This window comes from Ambystoma mexicanum, chromosome 11, assembly GCF_040938575.1.
Source record: "Ambystoma mexicanum isolate Mex_15411 chromosome 11, UKY_AmexF1_1, whole genome shotgun sequence".
NCBI lineage: Eukaryota > Metazoa > Chordata > Amphibia > Caudata > Ambystomatidae > Ambystoma > Ambystoma mexicanum.
The window spans coordinates 1,366,281,563-1,366,301,232 of record NC_090934.1 but is presented as its reverse complement, the minus strand read 5'-3'; the positions used below and the strand labels follow the sequence as shown (position 1 = coordinate 1,366,301,232).

The 19,670-nt window shown below is 46.8% G+C and overlaps 1 protein-coding gene across 1 annotated transcript in view; it reads right to left on the bottom strand.

The window, feature by feature from the left end:
- LOC138504438 (threonine--tRNA ligase 2, cytoplasmic-like) overlaps positions 1 to 19,670 on the bottom strand; it is a 375,818-nt gene that overhangs the window by 257,148 nt on the left and 99,000 nt on the right. The window contains exons 4-5 of the mRNA XM_069624937.1: positions 16,476 to 16,599; positions 2,041 to 2,162 (exon numbers count right to left, since the gene is read on the bottom strand). Coding sequence (XP_069481038.1) covers positions 2,041 to 2,162; positions 16,476 to 16,599 — 246 coding nt within the window. The remainder of the gene's footprint in view (positions 1 to 2,040; positions 2,163 to 16,475; positions 16,600 to 19,670) is intronic.

The following is a 19,670-nucleotide window of genomic DNA, read 5'->3' as shown; positions in this document are numbered from 1 at the left end:
CCAGTTCAGTCCACTTTGCTTGCAGGTTCGAACGCGGCAAAAAGGACATCTCTGCGGCTTTCAGTTCCTGAGATAAAGTGAGGATTCCCAAACTGGACAGTGTCGATTTCTCCACTCTGGGTGGATGAATCGAACTAGTTTCTCTGCAGCAGGCTTCAGAGGCAAGACGGTCACAAATGCAGCGGTCCTGGCGCACTCGTATCACTTCAGACCTGGGAATGCCAAGTGTACGTAATTTGGGGTGAGGGTGCCGTTGACACAGAGCTAACAGTATACCAAGTTTCGAGGGCCTCCTCGAAATGGTGGCGGTGACAGAGCAAAGCAACTGGGTAAGCTGGTCAGTCCAATGGTTGACCCAGGAACACTTCCGAGAAAGCTTACATGCAGGTTTTGATAAAGGTGCCGAGAATAGTTGGTCCCACTATTCCAATGGGTCGAAGCGTCTTCGCAGACCTTCTAGGACGACCAGATGCAGAGGGGTCCCATGGGACGACAGCGGGCTCAGGGTGCCAAACCTTCCAGCGAGTCACCAGCGGTTCCTCGGCTCAGCTTCGTAGTTTCAGGATACTTGGATCCTATCCTTCGTTCAGTGAGAACTCCAAAGATCGACATGGTATGGGTGTTTTCAGCCTCCTCTCATCCAAAGTTCCCTTTGCGCCAAAACGGAGAGGACACAATGGGAGATCTGCTCACAAACACACACTCCATACGTGGACCAATCATGGACCACGGTGGTCCCAGTCATTCACAGCACTCAAGATTCTCTGGCACTCAGGATGTGTATTGGGGACAGACACTCCAGCCCACATCCTGGAGGCACACACACAAGGCATGCAGGAGCCTGAGAAAGCTTGGTGTTTCGTGGGAAACTGCATGTCCAAATAAGGACTGACCCGGGTCGACTCGACCTGGGGAAGGAAAAGGGGAAAGATGGCCAAATGACAGAACAAAGAACCTCGTGGCATTGCCATTTTGGAGCCAGGCCACCTATTCATGCCAAACATGGTTAACATGGCAGGAAAGGGTTAAAAATAATGCGAAAAGATAGCTGCCACCATCCCTGTCCATGACACATCTGCACATCTCACAAAAAGTCCATCAGAGTACCTAAGGCCTTTGGAAAATGACAACAGGCCCAAGTACACTGTACTGGAAGGTACATTGTGTACTTGTTACATGTTGCAGAGAAGTTGGAACAGTGGAAAGGGCTAAGGGAAACAAAGTCTCCCAGAAACGTCTGTCTTCAGCGCATGTCAGTTTCCCCATAAAAAGTGAGCAAAAGCCCAGAGGAGTGCAGCTGAAGGCTGTGCTTCTCTGGCAAAGTTAGTCTATGGTGTCTAAACAGAAGCAAAACGTTTGGGGGTGTACACATGGAGGGAAAATTACATACAATTATGAAATCTTGCCTAACAGTCAGTTTGCACATAAAGTGAGCAAAAAAGCAAGGCAAGTAAACCCGAAAAGTCAGGACAGGATGGAGAAATTGCAAAAAGATTGTATGTACCTTCACTGTCTCCACAATATTCAAGGACAATTTGGAAAAAAATTATCTTTTTAGGCTTGCAAGTAAGTCCGCGTTTCTGGTTGATACAAGGCATAAAGCAGCTTTAGAAAATGGGCGTCTTTGTAAAAACATTTGGCACAGAACATGCTTGTTTTGAATAAGGATACATAGTTGAGTTTTGTGGCAGTTGCTAATAAGGGCTCAATCCAGAAAAGTGCACGGTTGACAAGTGTAAACAAAATGGTGAATCCTGTTAAATGTTCATTTACATCTAAACCTTGTCAAGCAATGAGCCCAGAAAGAGAGGAAATGAGAACTAGCCTTGCTATATAGTGCCTATGCATATACAACAAATCCCTGTTGGTGTAAAAATAGCCAACTGCTCGAATGTTAAGGACAAAGATCCATGCACGTTATTTCGCTTTCGCTTGTTTAACGGCAACACAACGACTGGTGTGAAAGACAGGTTTGCAGCATGCATTGTCAACATAAGACTCAAGATAACAGGTGTCATAATATTGCATGTGGCTGCTTACTTGTTATCCAGGAACATGTCATAATAGAACCCATTCTCAATGGGTGGGCCATAGCACAAGCAGCCGCCATAATAATTTTCCATGGACTCTCCAAGTATGTGAGCACTAGAGTGCCAGTATACCTGTGTATAAACACCAAGCAGATCAATGTAACTCACAATACATTGTGCAGACTTAATTTTTATACATCATCTTCATTACGAACATTGCCTTTCAAATGTGTCACGGGTTTCAAATTATTTAGCAAAAATGCAACTGGTTAAGGTAAAATATTGCAAAAATTATTTTAGGGTTATGGAACAAGCAGGTGGCACAAATAATCTCTGCATCGGTCTGCACCACACATATGCACCTAAGCCAGATGTGTGGGACTACAAGGCCCACGATCCTTCACGTTTGACGTTGCTACGGCTGATGAGAGATGTAGTCCAACACATCTGGAGAGCCAAAGGTTGCAGTATCCTGAAGCCAAACGTAGACGTGCCCATAAAGGAGCATCATGGTAACCGAATGCTATTGGCACCCTGTGAAGTGGTGTGCACCTTGTACTTAATTACCCATGTTTCTGTACCACCCATTTTCCCCACGTCTTTCCACCCTTGCCCACTCACATAATTAACTTGCACCTTCATTATCCCCTCTGTCCATCTTCCTGAAATGTTGCACGTGTTGGCTCCTGTTTCCCGCCTCCCGCTTTTTTGGCAAGAGCCACAGTCAAGGAAGAGGTAGAAATATGAGGTAAGAAGTAGTGGCGACTGAATGAGCCACAGGCAAAAGCAGCTTTTCCCGCCCGATTATCTCTTTTACCCCAGCCACAGAAGGCTTCACCAGTTTGCACATGTGGGCATGTAAAGGTGGGGGACGGGCAAGGGCTAACTGCCGTATTGCTCACATGCTCCAGTGTGTTAACAAGTATTAATCTTCAGCTTGAAATAATAATTGCACTTTGAGCATTTAACCGCCTGCGCCACTTCAGAAAAGGTCAATAACTGTACACTGCATATTGTGAAAATCACTGGATGTTGTGAAAAGCAACCAATTAGTGAATATATAGTAGCCAAAGTTGGTTCATGTTTCAGTGTATAAATGTTTATAAGTTGGTGAAATTAATTCTAGGAAAAAAATCATAATGATTCTTTCGTAAAACATCAAAGCTGCCATCACACTTCACAAGCATAGGAGATATTTACCTTTCAATTTTTCATGATTCCATCTGTACGCTTAGCCAGGTTAGTGGTGAGGGAATTCATGCTTGTCAAATGAATCTCACTAGTAGGGCAAGTCCTCTGCATCATGTCTAAAAACAAGTCCACTCCGCATACTCTGTGTGGGAGAACCCATTTAGTTGGGCGACAAAGTCTGCCTGACTCTGGGGCTAAGTGATGGTTGAACATGGGGGCTGGATACGGCCACCTGCTGAGTGAATCAGGACCCGGGGGCAGTATGGGAAGGATCCCCTGGTATACACCACCTCTCACTGGACAGAAAGCAGACTACTCACTGGTCACTACCGATAAGCTCAGTCTTTTTAAGGACCCCTCCCCACCCCCGTCCCCGATATTGAGATGCGATGATGCGCAGGCGGAAGGCCTCCATTCCGGTACTGTGGAGCCACGTACCTCACTGTGGCTTACCAGGCGAGTTTGTGAGTCCTGCACACAAGCCAGCGTGTTTGCAAGAAAAGGAACTTCAGACCTGGGAGCATTTGCGAAGCACGCTACCCCACCACGGGCCACGCGAATGCGAGAATAACAGCCCCAAGATGTGACTGGCCCAAAAATAGCAGTTAGGCTTGTGTCACAGGAAAAGAGAAGGGTTGGCATAGAAGAGAGGGGATGACCTGAAGAGAAGACAGAGTGGGGGATAGTGAAAGATAAGGGGGAAGAAGATGTGGGGAAACATCTAAGGGCGATGTTGTACCAGAACAGGAAAAGAGGTAGAAGAGATATTGGCGGAACTTGTCAAGAGGGGGCACAGGCTGAGAAGGACGAGATAAGGAGGGACTGTTAGGTTTTTTTTTGCCAAAGTCATGCCTGTGACAAGACTTTACAAAGCCCACCTTGGATGTACAGGGCTACACTCCTAAGTTTTAGCCTGAACTACCCAAAGGTTTGGCAGCAATGGCTGAGAAGCCAAGCTTAGTCTAGGATGGAGGAGGGCTCTAGTGAGGCACTCAGAGCATATGCTTAGTTCAAGGAAACTCTTACATGCTAGGAGTTATATAAAATAATACAGGTATTTAATTATATACACTAAGGCTTGTAGCATTCAGGTAAGATAAATACTATCACAAAATAACATAACAGGAAGACAGTTGCAATAGTCACAGAGTTAGATACTTCAGAATAGCAAGAATAGTAAATGATCACACAATCAAAACTCCTGAAACATATATGCAAACGTATCACAACTTTGATAACTTAACTTTAGCTACTGCCTAGCTTAAAAAGTCTAACCCTGCCTTGCGTGAGTCTCACAAAGTCAGAGGGGGCACTAGGGCACCAGTGACTGAAAAGAAAAGGCAAGACAACAGAGTTCAGGGATCAAAGGAACAGAGTCCGGCAGAAAATCCTTCAAGTTTGCAGACTGGTAACAGTCAGGTTTACTTTGGCAAGGAAATTAACGGTTTACCTAGCCAGATTGCCCCAAGGACAAGTGTCCCAAGGCAAGGTAGAACACAATGGGTTGTCAACCCCAATGTAGCTCAAGGTAGGCCCTGGAGGGGTGCATGGATTGATTGAATACAGCCTCAGGAGCAACACAACAACAAAGCAAACCCCAGGTAAGTACCTAGGAGTGAGACAGTACCTTTTAAATGAAGAACACAATGCCACAGGATGGGCCCCACAGTGAGGAGCTGAAGAACTAACTTTGTAGGGATCCGACAGTTGCACTTTTGTAGTGGGATGCTGTTAGGAAGATTTCATTTTTATGCCAAACCCCCTCTACCTGGGAGACCCCCAGCAGTTTTTGCTGGACTCTTGGGCCGTTTTCTTGTTCTCTTGAATGAGGGGAACCTTTTACCCCCTCATTCATTCTTTTTGTTTTGACCATGAGAACCCCGTTTATTATGTGTTTTATGGCATCTTGCTTTCCTCCATACTTTCTAAAAGGCATCTGTGTTTCACCTTTGCATCCCACAGCACCTTTTGTGCAGTGTTGCCGAGAGCCCTTTCAGCTCTCCTTTTTAAATTCTTTTATTTTTCCTTAAGAACTACTGTTCAATGATAGAGTGATACCTTTTATTCTTCTTAGCTTTTCCTTTTGTGAGATCAGCACACACCACCCGATGTGGAGTGCTGAGGGGTTACCTTGTATCCCCTTTCTCGCTGCTACTGTAACATTTCTGTCACAGTGACAGATACACATTTATGCTGGTGGCAGTGGACGTGTTGTTCCGACTTTTGTGCAATTTTTACTCGCAGACTCTCTTCACAGCTGCGGTTATGCAAAGAAGGGTCACAATTGACCCAAAATGGTGGCTTCTTTCATTCATTGCCATTTCTTGTGTGCTTGTTCTTTCTTGATCCTTCTTCTACCATCCTGGGTGGGGTGGGGTCCTGCTTTGAGTTTTGTCTTTGGCCCACTTAGGCTCCAGTGAGTCTGCGAGGACAGGAAACGGGAGGATCCCAAATCTCTGCTGTCCTTTTTCTTCAGGTGTGCCTGAGAGAAACTAGTTCCCACAGAGGGGGCTGACTGTCCTGATTTGACAGCCACCCGCCCATTTCTGTAAACTGCAGGGAGAGTTTGCAGAGGATGAGTGTGGATTCCTGATGAAAGGCGAGGTACCCGAGGAAAAAGACAAGTCGACCACTGGAACTGAAGAACCGAAGATGACCAGAGATGCCTGCAGCACTTCCCAGCAACTGCAAAGAGACTACTGCTGTCCTGGGCCTTTTTTCTAATCGACAGAGGGGCTCAGAAAAGGATGACTCCTTCTCTTTGGCTGGGGGGACCAATCAGCCATAAGACAACCTACAAAATGAGCCATCCCACGATGTGCTGCGACCTTCCTGGGATGCAAACCGCAATACCCTGGGACATCCGACCTTATTGCAGTGCATAGTCTTCCCCTTAACGAATCCTCCCAGAGTCTTGGTGGACTCCTGCTGGAACTCCCCCCTCAAAGTCCCCTCACCAGAGTGCAGGACAGAAAAGTCAAGGCGGATTGACTGTAAACGTTCACTCTTGTAGTCTGAAAAGGCACCAAAACTGCAGACAGACGTTGGAGCACGAGGAATCCTTTGCTGGGAGTCCTTTCTCTTGACTGCTGCTGCAATATCCCTTCCAGAGTCCCTCCTTTTGATCACCACGACCAAGGAACAGGAGACCGGGTCCACCGCTGCTGCACCGTGAAAGAATCCATCTGCATCTTCTTCATAACTCCTTGGTACTGTGGCACTCGTGGCAGTACATACCTTGAGTCATTCGGTTGCTCCTTTTTTGCTTAAATGCCGATTCCGGTGTTTGGATGTTTGCCCATCCCGTTCACCCAGGCCTAATGCTGGCGTGCCTATAGGGAGCTTTTCCCACGGTCCCTGAAACCTTTTTGACCAGCAAAAGTCCTTTACTTACTTGTAACTGAAGATTCCTCAGGAACTTTGTCTTTTCTGCATCTGTGCCTTATGTTCTTTACCTCCAATTTGACTTTCAAGGACACGTACCTAGATAGGGATGGACTTCTAAAGCCTTAAGGCCTCTGAAAAGTAATATGAGTCTTTTAAAGTACGGACCTGCTAATGTTGGTGTTGCTTAACCTTTTTATTCCTACAAAATAACATTATTTGAGTTGCTATAACAAGTGATTTTAGTCACCTTTAAACTGTGTTCAATTGCAAATGAAATTCTTAACTTATGGTTTACTCAGATGAAGTATTGCTTTGATTTGATTATGTGTTGCTTAGTTTGAAATAGTACTTACTTACCTGAGATTTAACTTTAACCATGTGTATTTAAAAATAAATAACTATTTTACTACAATTGTGTAAGAGTTTCTTTGGACCCATTTATGTACTGAGTTCATTGTACTTACCTACAACTCAGATCTCACGCCTAAGATACGCCTGGCTGCTCCGTCATACTACTAGAACCTTGAGTAGTACAGGCGTATACTAGAATTTGGGGCCTGTATACCAAAGCATAGTTTTATAAAGACTTCCCCAGGTAGACTTTAGGAAAACTCCCCTAACAGACGCCAAGCAGAGGATCTTCAGAGCACTGGCTCGTTAGAGCCCTTCACAGACTTCGGAACAGCAATTGTTGTCGTCCGGAAGACTTCTCTCTAGTTCTCGGCCCTCAACTCGGCTGAGATAACATCTAGGAGCCGGAAAGAGTTATTACAGGCCCAGAAGGATTCAGCTGTAACCACGCTTCACAAGATGATGCTCTGCAAAATGACAGAGGCGCCAGAGTATTTGGAGTTTGCAGGTCCGGGAGGCTGCAGCTCTTTGAGGGACAGTGCAAAATTGAGACTAGTGCAGGGGAGGAGGTCATCTTCAGGAGATCTTCCCTGTCGCTCAGAATTCGGGGTCAGGTTGGCAGCGATCACAATGGCTCTGGCGGTTGCTGGGGACGTCCTACGAATTCCTCTTTAGATCTTCAGTCCAGTAGTCGACTCAGTTGCTGTTCCAGGACAATTGTCTTTTACGCAAGAAAACCGGCTGAGCCCACCAATCACCAGACATGCATCCATTCGAACTTGGGGGGTGGCTGCCCAATGTGGACAGCCAGCCTCCCAGCACAAACCAGTTCAAGGCAGATACGGTGCAGGTAAAAGACCAGAGGAATTACGGTCTCCATCCCCACTTCCTGTCCTTTCAGGAACTCACAGAGTTGGCAGGCTTTCAAAGTGAAGCCCAACAAAGACAAAAGACCCATCAAGACCTCCCCCACCCAGGCAGGTAAAAGAGGCTCAAGAAAGAACAGGTCATCAAGAACAGGGCTTAAAACGGTACAGCCACCATTTTAGGCAAATGGTGACCTTTGTGTCCCTTACCACAACTGCAAAGGTAGCCTGCGTCAAATGTCCACAAAAAGTAATGCAAAAAGGTACATGGTCACCAGCCTATCAGATGAATTTGGAACAGTTACTAAAAGTTACTGGAAAAGCGAGAAAAGGGAGACATTGGGCCTTATTACAACCCTGCCGGTCCGGAAAAAACAGTGCCGGTAAAACCGCCGCCACCATTGTTTCCGGACCGGCTGATTAAAAGTCCTGCAGGCGGGAGGTGTCACTCCCGCAAGGTCTGACCTGGCGGGATTTACACCACCCGCCTGCCTGCAGGCACACATGGAAACACCGGCTCTGTCATAGACGGAACCAGTGTTTTCATGGCCCCCATCTCCATGGAGTCCTATAGGACTCCATGGGAATGGGGACTGAATTCCGCCTCTTGGATTCCCAGGTCACCCGGGTCATAATGCCCTGGTGATTACGGGAATCACGGAGGCGGAATGGTAATATGGGTCCGGCGGTAGCCTGCCGGTTGTTCCGGCACGGTTACTGCCGGACTCGTAATGAGGCCCATTGTTTCCCCTTAGCACTCCACTTAAGGTGAGGTGTGTTGATCTCGCAAAATAAATTACAGGTGAGACAAAAAGTGTCCCCCTGCCCTGGTAACAAGAGACCACACAGGTAAAATAAAAAGTGGATCTCAAGGAGCCCCCAGCAACACTGTACAGAAAGAGCTGCAATAATAAAAGGGAGATGCCAGAAAAGATGGAGGAAAGCAGACTCCATTAAGAAGTACCACAAAGAGGTAAAAAGGGTTCCCATGTTTAGAGTAAAAGAATGAAGTAAAAGAATGAGTGAATGTGGAAAAAGGTTCCCACTCACTCAGGAGCATCATTCCAAAAATGAAATAGTTCAGGAAAAATTCGGGGGACTCGCAAAGTGTGGAGAATTTCACTCAAAATGGAAAATCTATCAAACACGAACAATACCACCAGTACACTATATGCCTTGTGGACCAGCGTGGTGGACAGGAGGCGGTATGAGCATGTAGCGTGGTGGTTAACAGCAGTTCGGAGTGAGACTCATTATAGTAGCAGAGGAGGGTCCCCAAGAACCAAGATCGTCACAGAGGCGCAAGGAGAGTAGCCAGCAGTTGGGCGGTATAAAGAGAGCATACACCACAGCCAGAAGCACCCTTCTGCAGCCTGCCTAACCACCCAAAGCTCAGTGGGAAGCCCCAGGGTCCAAGCTTAGTGACCACCACGATCTTGCCAGTGGTAGCCTATACCTGGAGGAGGTCAACAAGCATCTCCTGAACAGGGCCCTACAGAGAAGGTGAAGAAGTAGAACCACAGACTGAAAACCGGTCAAGTATTGCTGAGAGGGAGCAAGATTATTATCAGTTTAAAAAGCCCATGAACTTGGAGGGGCGTGGCTACGGCCCATGCTTTGAGGACGTACCTGACGTGAGCTCCCGCTTAAATGGATCCTTTTAACAGGTGGTCCTGAACCACTACTGCACGATCCCGTGTGCTTAACAGCTGCAGCAATATCTGCTGAACTTACAGAGGTCCACGGACGGATGCAGGAGCCTTATGGAATCACTCGATGACCCCAAAATGGCGGCCGCAACAGCGTGGCACAAAAACTGAAGCGGCAGGAGTCCCAGACCTGCTGGGAAGGCTGCAGCCGACTTTGTGCTTGAGACTGGGGGTGCACCAGTGACAGGCTCAGAGTGAATGCAGAGCTGGAATCACTGCCGGAAGACCTGGGGGCCTTGGAAGACCAGATCTAAATTATAGAGTTGAACGTTATCGCAGACCCCTCCACTGAAACTGAACTTCACCTGTTACGCATCCAATGTGTGGAAGCATGAGAGAGGCTCTGCAACTTTGATTACACAGTCCACACTGCACGCATGCATGATGAGGTGGACAAATCCGGGAGGCTGTTGGCATGGTTGTGTAAGGCGGAGCAGCACTGATGAGCAATCGCGCTAATACACGATGAATGCGGGGTGCTCCCTGATGAAGATAAATGACGCTTTTAGTGCATTCTACAGTAAATTATATAGGCATGAGAAACTGGTTGACGCTGAAGAATTACGTTCAATGATTTCCTAAATTCGGCTACCAAAGCGGATGGGTGAGCAGACCGCTACTCTAGAACTGCCCCCAACAGAAGAAGAGCTGGGGGAGTGATTGTGTCCCTGTCTACCGGAAAAAAAACACTGGGGTGGGAGCGGGGCATGGACTCCCCTCAGAGTTCTACAAAGCATTTGGTTCCATTCTTAGCCCTGTCCTGCTAAAAGCATATGAAGGTGCATATGATCAGGGCGTGCTCCACCACAGCATGCAGGAAACATCAATAGTGCCCATACCTAAACATGGGAAGCCTGCAGAGCTGTGTGAAACGTATCGATCCCTAGCAACGCGTTAGGCAGGGCAGGATTTGATGCAGTAACCCTGTGGGAGACTACACCAGTCTTGTCCTCTTGGTATTAGGTAACCCACCTATTGGTATAGGTCTGTCCTACACAAGTTGGTAGAGTGAATGAGCAGCCAGACGTATCTCAAGAGGGGTAAATGTGAGCTGTAGCATCGCAATCCACACATACAAGTATTCAAATAACACAAGGTTTTTATTGTAAAATAATTATTTATTTATTTAACTGTCAGTTTTAAATAAGCATTCTTTAAAAAGGGCAATGTGCAACAATAAATATACACTCCAAAAAACTTTCTCAGAATGAAGGCAAAGCAAGTAGACACTCTTTAGAGATGCTTCATACACACTGCCTACACCATGGGGTGACTTAAATTACTATGACAGTATTGGAATTTATGTGTCACATACTATGTAACTTTCTGAGGTTGTAAGAAAGGAAAGGTTAATGGAAGGAAAAAGGTCAACAGGTTCTCAGAGCATGTGAGCACTTTTAAAATCCCCCAATGAAGTCTATATAAAACCTTTCCCAGCAATATTAGTTAAAAACCAATCCATCGCCTATGAGTCAATGGGTTAGAATAGTCTGCAGTGAGCCAGGATAGCCAAAGGCAATTTGGAACAAAAAGTATATGGAGCTGAGGCACTTATATCAAAATGTCTTGCACAAAGTTTGAGCATTTGTTGTAGAAAATCACTGTTGAGCCACAAGCTGTTACACTTGTGAAAAAGTTAGAGCTAGAATAACTCTAGAAAGGCAGCTACTGCATATCTCAACAGGGACAAGCAAGCTACAGATAAAGAGGTAAATACCCCTTAGTCAGAACAGTACATTAGGTTAAAAGAAGAGGATCTAGCTGGCTTCTGTTCTGGTTGCAGTGTGGCAGGTCCTGTGCTCCTGGGCCTCAGTCGTGGGGACAAGAGTGAGGACTCCTGGAGGAATCCTGCACAGCAGTTCTAAGGTCAGCGGCAGCTACAGCTCTTTTCAGTTCAGCTGCAATTCGCTGTTTCAGCTACCGGCAAATGGCACCACCGTGGATCGTGGACACTGGATGGGCTTCCTTCACTCCTTGAGTCCAGCACTCTGGTGAGGTGACTCAAGCTTGGGTTGTCCTGCTTCAGTAGGCTCGTCAGTATCTTCCTGGAGCTTCAGTCCGGCTTAAATATGTTGCACAAGACTACAGATTTCTCGACCACTGGCACTCGTTTCCAGCAGCAGCAAAGAAGTAAAGTCAGGTGGGCAAGGTCCTCCAGTAAAGTCGTCTTGGGGTTAGTTAGTCCCACTAACCCAAGGGAAGAAGTCGTCCTCTCCGGAGCTTCTGTAGTCGATTCGAAAAAAGGAGTTTCAGCACAGCAGCAGGGCTTCACCAGCAAGTTCAATGGTCCAGGAGGATGCAGCAAGCTTCTCCTCATGATTCCTTAGTTGGATGTTTCACCCAGTGGTTGACTGTCTTCAGTTCAAGAAGCCTCGCCTTTTATGCAGGTTTCACCCATTCATGCACAGCCTAGCTGTCACTCACACAGAAGGGTGGCTGACCTGTAAGGACTGCCAGCCAGCTGATCATGACTGGTGCATTCAGGTTCCCAAGGAGACTAAGGACAGGGGAGTTTCAGGCAGCTACCTCGCTTCCTGCCATGCCAGGCACACTGGAGCCAGAGGTGGGTTTCAGTACTGGAGCCAGCCAAAGGTAAAGCGACCAAAAGGGTTACACATGGTTTGGCACACAGAGTAAAACCCAAGAAAGACCTCACAAACAAGAAAGGGCAACAGAAGAAGACCAGTGCCATTTTGACACAATGGTCACCCAGAGGTGCTATACTGCAGCTGAGGATTCAGACTGTGGTAAAAAAAAAAGCACAATGGTAGGAAAATTAAACCATTGCCACCAGCCAATTAAAGTAGTGCAGGTAACATAAAAATGTTACATGAGTAAGTAGAAAAAGGGGCTACTAAGTAAACCCCCCCCCCAGCATTTCACATAAGATGGGGTGTGCTGGATCTTCAGAGAGAAAAGGTAAGTAAAGTCAATTTCACTTTACTATTCTTGGGAACAGTAGTTCACACAGGAAAAGGTATTTAAACCTTATGAGAAATCTAAAGGATTTGTCTGTGACACTGCACTGAAGGTGCTGTGTGTCACCATACAACGAGTAGATGCCTATGGCGTTTGTCGGACTCCAAAAACAAAAGGAAACGCATAATCCAAATCCGATCAAAATAAATGGGAGCATGAGAAAAAAAGGCTCACTCTCTTCAGGGTGAAAAATAAAAAGTCCTAAATCCAGCAAAAAAGCTGGGAGGAATTGAGCACTAAAATGAAAATTCTCCCTAACACAATGTTAAATCAAGATGTTAACTGCATTGCTAGCTGGAAGACTGTGGAATGTAACTGGGGCCCTAATTCATGATGATCAGACGGGATTTGTTACTGGACAGAGCACCTCCATGAATCGCCGCCGCCTGCAACACAGTGGACCAGACCAATTTTCAGGATGCACTGTACATAGAGGCATCCCTGGCCGCTGTTAAGACGTTCGATTCTGTCTATTGGGAATGGATGTGTGCTGCATTGCAGGGTTTTGGAATTGGTGAAGGCTTCATCCGATGGGTTAAGCTACAATACACGCAACGGGTGGCCAGGGTGAGGACGGGGAGACAGCTGTCGGGGGCATGGTACATACAACGAAGAAACCGACAAGGGTGCTCGCTGTCACCCATGCATTATATTCTGGCACTGGAACCGCTGGCCGTATTCCTGCACCAAGAATTCTCTGCAGCTGGGGTAGCGGTTGGTGGGGCGAAACTCATCTCATTTCCCTTTATGCGGACGATATCCTCCTGTATTTGTGCAAACCAGAACATGTGCACATTATCCTAGACCTTCTACATCATTTTTCTAAGTTGTCTGGGATTTCTTTTAGCAGACAGAAATCGTGCCTCTTTCCCCTAACAAGAATGCAATAATATGACACTCGCGATCTGCCAGACCTGGGGCTGCAATGGGAGGTCTGTACGTTCAAATACCTGGGAATAAACATAGCTCACACAACAGAGAAAATGCATGCTAGAAACACGGTTAAGGTAGTAGACTGGGTGAGGTGGTCCATGAAATTCTGGAGTAAACTGCAGCTGTCTCTTCTGTGCCGCATAGCATTAGTGAAAATGATAATATTGCTGTGCCTACTTTACTCCTTTGCAAACGTGCATTATTATATTGCAGCACTGTTTTTTAGACGGCTACACACCATACTTAGAGGATTCTTTTGGGGTCAGAGCAGAAAGAAAATCGCCTCAAAGACCCTATGCATGGCTCACAAGAAAGGGAGTGCAGCTTCCACGACTGGAGCTTTACTATCTGGTTGAGCAGCTTCGGGATATGGAAGGCTGGCTATCGGACAAACCTACTATGGAATCTAGGCTGCTGCAGGATATGCTGGGCAAGGTGATGCTGAAGGAAGCTCTTTGGGTTGCACATTTCTGTGTATGCGGAGTGTCGCTGTTGGTTAAGCTTCAGCGACAGGTACGGAAACGAGCGGTAAAGGTGCTGAGGTTGTGTAGCCCGTACTTGCCGCATGTTCCCATGATGCCGGATGTATGCTCGGAGCTAGGTGAGCTGGACGTCGCCCGAGGATGGGATGATCTAGGGCTCACCACAAGGGTGGACATGTATAAAGACGGAGTTTTTACATATCTCAGGGAGTTGATGCAGACTGAGGATCTCCCCAAGGGTCAGTTCTTAAGCTTGTGACAGTGGCAAAAAGGAAATGGGAGACCTGGATGTGAGAACCGGAACCTACACGGCTAATGTTGCTGTACGAGTTGGAGAATGGTAAGCGCCCGATATCTCGGGTGTATCGATGTTTGCTGAGTGCGGTTAATGTGCGGAATATGAGACTGAAAGCGTTGTGGCAAGTGACACCCAATGGGATGCTGCATTGTTTTTTGTTAAAAAGGTCTCACGTAATGCAAGGTGCTGCCTTTTACAACTTAATGGACTTCATAGATCATATATGACACCAAGTCGAGTGGCTCGATTTGACCCATCTGCCTGTGGTGTGGTTTAGATGGCGCAGACACAATTCAGATGTTTTGGAACTGTATGCGGATACATGCTTTCTGGCGCCAGATAAGGACAGTGTGCGTTCATGCTCAGGTCGCACTCTACTCCTGGGATCTGGCAGAATGATTGCTTGGCTCATACCCCAGACCAGAAAAGTACAGGCATGTGATTACATTTATGGATTTAGCATGTGTTTTAGCTAAATGGTGTATAGCAATGGCCTGGAAGCAGAAGGGAGGGCCGCAATACTGTCTGTGGTACAAAGACTTTGCAAGGTGGAGTGCGGTGTAGACCACTGCTTGGTATAGGGCTTTGAGAGAATGTTGATGCGTGGAATCTCTTGGCGATGTAACTCCCGTGCTTTGGATTGTTGTTTTACTTTTTCATCAAATATCTAAATGGGCTGATACTATGTGGCACTCTTGTTGGACCACAACTTCCCTCCTGGTCGAATTGGTTCTACTACTAGGATGGCCCCTAGTTTAAGGACGCACTACAGGCGCAAACTGCCCCCAACCTGGTCACTGGATAAAAGAAATCCAAGATGCCCTGTTCTCGTTCTTTTTAGGTTATTTTTTCTGTTCATTGTTATACTCGGTTTCTCATTTGCTAAGCAGTTAATAGCATTTCTGTTTTGTTGATATTATGATACAGAATATGGACTATGTATTGAGATTGCATATACCAATAAACTGGTTTTAAAATAAAAAAAGCCCAGGAACTTTACTTTTGTCTGCTTTATTTGGCCCTGAACAACTTTCTTTAGTTTACGTGTGCTGAAAAACAAGGAGAATTCATCCTGTTATTTAGTCACTTTTGTTTTGGTTGTTGGAGACAAAGAAGAAAGAAGTCCAGTCACTGACCTTCCCCTTTTTCACATTCCCAGGGCCCAGGAAGAAAATCCCTGCCAAACTGCCACCTGCAGCCCAATTGTCAACCCCGGGAACTCACCTACATTCTTCCTTGGTCGGAGAGGAAGGAGAAGGGGAGACAAAAGTGAGGAGGGGAGACAAAAACGAGGAGGGTCAAGAGAACTCGTTATTTCCAAGTCTCCACATATATGTAGATGTTATGGAGATTTTTTGCACTAAACTCTGTTAAGGGATGTGGAACCATCCAAGACAATGCGAAACAGGGTTCCGACCCAAAGGAAAGACCAGACCTGTATAGAATTGGAGCTGTGGCATAGCGGTCATCCATACCTCAAGGCAGAGAGGAAGGCTGGTAGTGAAGGACAGTTAATCCCCCCCAAAGAATATATTATACTGGGAAATATAAAAATTATATCATTTACATAGAATCTCCATTAGGTTAAATAACTACTTTGGGTTAAACAAAAGACCCAATTAGCACAGCATACGTGTAAAAACAGTAATGGTAAGACCCAACCTACTCTTAAACTACAGGTGTTGCCCATTACCTGGCGATAGGATCAATAGAAGGGGTTGGAAGAAAAGAGAACCCTAGACAGATTAGACAAATACATTAAAAGTAATGATAGAGACCCAAAATACAAACACAGAAATATTCACAGTATTTCTAAACCTCTAATACATAGTACACACATGAAGCAAAATGCACACCATACACAAAATACAACACCTAGAAGGAAACGAAGGGGTTAATACTTTAGACACCAAGCCCTGAGGGCCACCAGAAATTAGGTTTAAATTAGACTGGCAATAAATGAATAAACAGCAGCTATACATTACAGCATACCATTTTCAGTAGACAGGTGTGTAATACAAAAACTTTACAACTACATTACAAATGAGGAATGAATGCTAACATTTCAGCTTTTGGGCCTTTGCTAAGAAGGATTTCCAAAATCAGCTGGGAGGGGGTGCCAGAGGTGATTTTCGGAAGCTACTCTATTATCGTGAATAGGAGACACAGTTTAGCCAAACACCTTTTCCGCACATTAGAATCATCATAACCAACTTTCATTAAAGTTAAGAAACCTTAAAATCACTTACAGCCTGAGCTTCTTCATTATCAAAGGTAAGTAGCTCCAACACAGAGTTCCCTTCAAATGGACGATCCAAATCCCACAATTCATTGTTCACTTTGGCTATTACTGTGTTGCCAGCTAATCCTGGACTGAAGAGAAAGTGAACGTCAGCTTCAACAAAACAATGCATGGACCAGTCTTAGATAGTCATTTTTATTATTTAACTGTCAAATAACAAATACACTGTGCCTCAAGTGGCATTTCCAAATAGGTATTGCCAAATAATGCAGTTTACATACCTATGAAACCTTTGAATGGCTGATAGCCCAGAGATGAAAGAAACGAGTCCCGCCAGGAGAAAAAGACTTAATCCCGAAAGTATGGATCTTTGTAACGCTGGAGTGGATGACATACTCTCTCCAGGGTGAGCAAGCTTGTTTCAGTACAGAATGCGGAACATTAGCACCCGGCACGCGCGGCGCAACGGGAATACTGCGTGGTGATTGGCTCATTTGCGAGCCATACCACATGGTATTCCCTTTTACGCCGTGCGTGCCGGCTACTCTGTTCCCGGCGAGGGGCGTAGCAGCCCCTCAGCCAATGAGGAGGCTCGAAACGGGGCAATCCCCGCTCCGAGCCTCCCCATGGCTGGAGGCTTCCTTCGTCCCCCGACAGGGACTCAGGTAAGATTTTTTTTTTTTTCCCTCCTCCCACCTCCCACCCCACCCGACTTACCTTCTATCCTGTGTTCTCCGGCGGGGGACGATGGAAACCTCCAGCCGTGTGGAGACTCGGAGCAGGGCCCCGCTCCAAGCCTCCACACGGCTGGAGGCTTCCATCGTCCCCCGCCGGAGACCGCGGTACTTTTTAAAAATGTTTTCCTTCCCCGTCCCCCTCCCTTCCGCCCTCCCAACCCCACTTACCTTCTTTTTTCTTCTGGTCTTGGGAGTGAACGTGCTGGGAACACTTATGTTCCCAGCGCATCCGCTCCTGATGGCCACCATGGAGAGGGAAAACGGACTACGTTTTCCCTTTCCCGGTGGCCATTTTTTTCATTTTTTTTTTCTGTTTGGAAACAAACGAAACAGAAAAAAAAATGCCATTAGCACCCCGGTCTAACGGGCCGGGGTGCTAATGGCAATAAGACCCTCGGCGGCGGGCCAATACCGGGCCTGTAACTACGGCCCCGGGGGCATTACCTGGGGCGGTATTGGCCTGCCGCCTCGGGTCTTATTGCCACAATATTGTCATTTTTACATAATGACTAGATAGAGTCCAGGTGTCCACAAAGACTGCGTATTTTAGGTGCAACACAAACAAGCGTACTAAGGGCTAAGAAGAGACCCTCTTAATACCCCTGTGAAGGCATTATGGAGCAAGACACATACAACAGATTCAAAATAAACACTTTTATTAACTTAAATGTCAGGATGAAAAGAAAAGGCCTAACTTGCCCTATGCTAGGGTGGGATTTCCCTACCTAAAGAAAACTATGGAAACTCTGAGTCAAACAGTTCAACTGAAGAATCGGTCTGTGCCCGAAAATCTACACTTGCCCTCACAACTAAATCTGTACAATGTGTAGGGATGTCAGCAACCAAAATGAAAACAGTGTTTAACACAATGTTCCAAGGTTCTTCCAGCTCACAGCTTCCTTTCAGCTCCCTTCCCCAAGTGTCAAATATTTCCACAGAAAGTCTCAGAATTAACTTCCTTGGATTTAAGATGAAATAGTCTAAATCAGGACCCGTGGTTCCCTTCCCCAAGTCAGGACTCTGGGTTCCTTTCCCAGACAACCCTGTGTTGAGCCTCTCATACAGGGAAGCAAGCACTTCGGGCAACAAGGAAAGAAGCGACCTTCCCACACAGCTCCCGTCTCCGTGTTCAGCCAGCTCCAGGGAGTCCCAGCTCCCACGCCGCGCTGCCATGGACCGCCTCTCTCCGTAGTCCCCAGCGTCTCGCCATGCTGCTCCAGCTGCTTGCACCGGCCACCTTCTTGCTTCTCCTGTCGCCCTCTCGACCACTGGGTTGGTCTCCCTTTTATACACCTGCAGCCCCCTGACAGGCTGCAGGTGTGAATGTTCAATTAGCCCTGCCTGACCACAATCAAAGGGATGTGCCTGACCTTCACAGCCCTTAGCAGGAATCTTCCTCGTCCCAGTACCAGAGTGGCAAAAGAGCATAGTCTTTATTGCTGTTAGTTACCTCTTCTTCGTCCCAGTACTGTCAAGTGTCAATTGTGGAGGAATGAGAGTAACTGGCTTATAACAGCCTATGAAGGTTGGGTTGGTTGTCAATAGGAAAAGGGAGATACCATGTCTCGCCAAAGGGCACCCCACTCCCAGTCCCCAAGGACCCTCCACCCAGGTGATCCTCCCTCGCATCTCTGCCCCCAGGGTCAGGATCCAATAGCTATGGCCTTTCCCTAGCCACCTGCGCAGAGGATCCAAGGGGTTTACGAGTGAGAATACCCTCAGGTTCCTCACACCCCTATGTCCCTACCGGTCTGGCCGAGCCTCCCATTACCTTCTCTGGGCTCTTGGCACATCTCTGGTTCTTCCTGGGACTGGGGTCAGCATCTCATCTGCTTCACATGAATTTGCTGTGCCCTGGATGTTCCACAGTGGCTCCTAGCTTCTTACGTTCTCAGCGCTGTTGTTGAGCCACACGGCCCACCTCCCTGAGGTCACAGCATCACCTCTCTCAGCTGGGCTGGGTGTTCGGTCAGCTCTTGCCAGACCCAACAAGGACTCCCCGCAGCTGCTCGCCAGCATCGTCCTTCCTGTGTCTCTGGTCTGCCGACAGGATTTCAAACTCCTGCTCTGGATGATTTCCACACCTGTTGCCTCTCTCGCTGGACTTGACAAGTTCTTTAGTCCATCGTCTCTTCTTATAAAAGTGCTTTTTTTCTTTTGATACTTTGATCTTCATGCCTACCCAAGGCCACCTCGTACCAGTACTAGCACAGTTAGTAATCATCATGTTTTCTGTGCTCATCTTCGTCCTGTATCCCAAAGACATTGGTCAACTATCAAGGAAGTGGCTTAGAATGGAGGGGGAGATTAGGAAAGGTTGGGGTATGATGCTGTTCAATGGGCTGTACCCTAGGTGATTGTCCTTATCTCCAGAAGGGGAGTCCCTCTCCATGAGGTCCTGCATTAAACCACTCCTAGAGGCACTATTGGGTAGAGGCCACACCTCTCTAACCTCATCGAAAGGG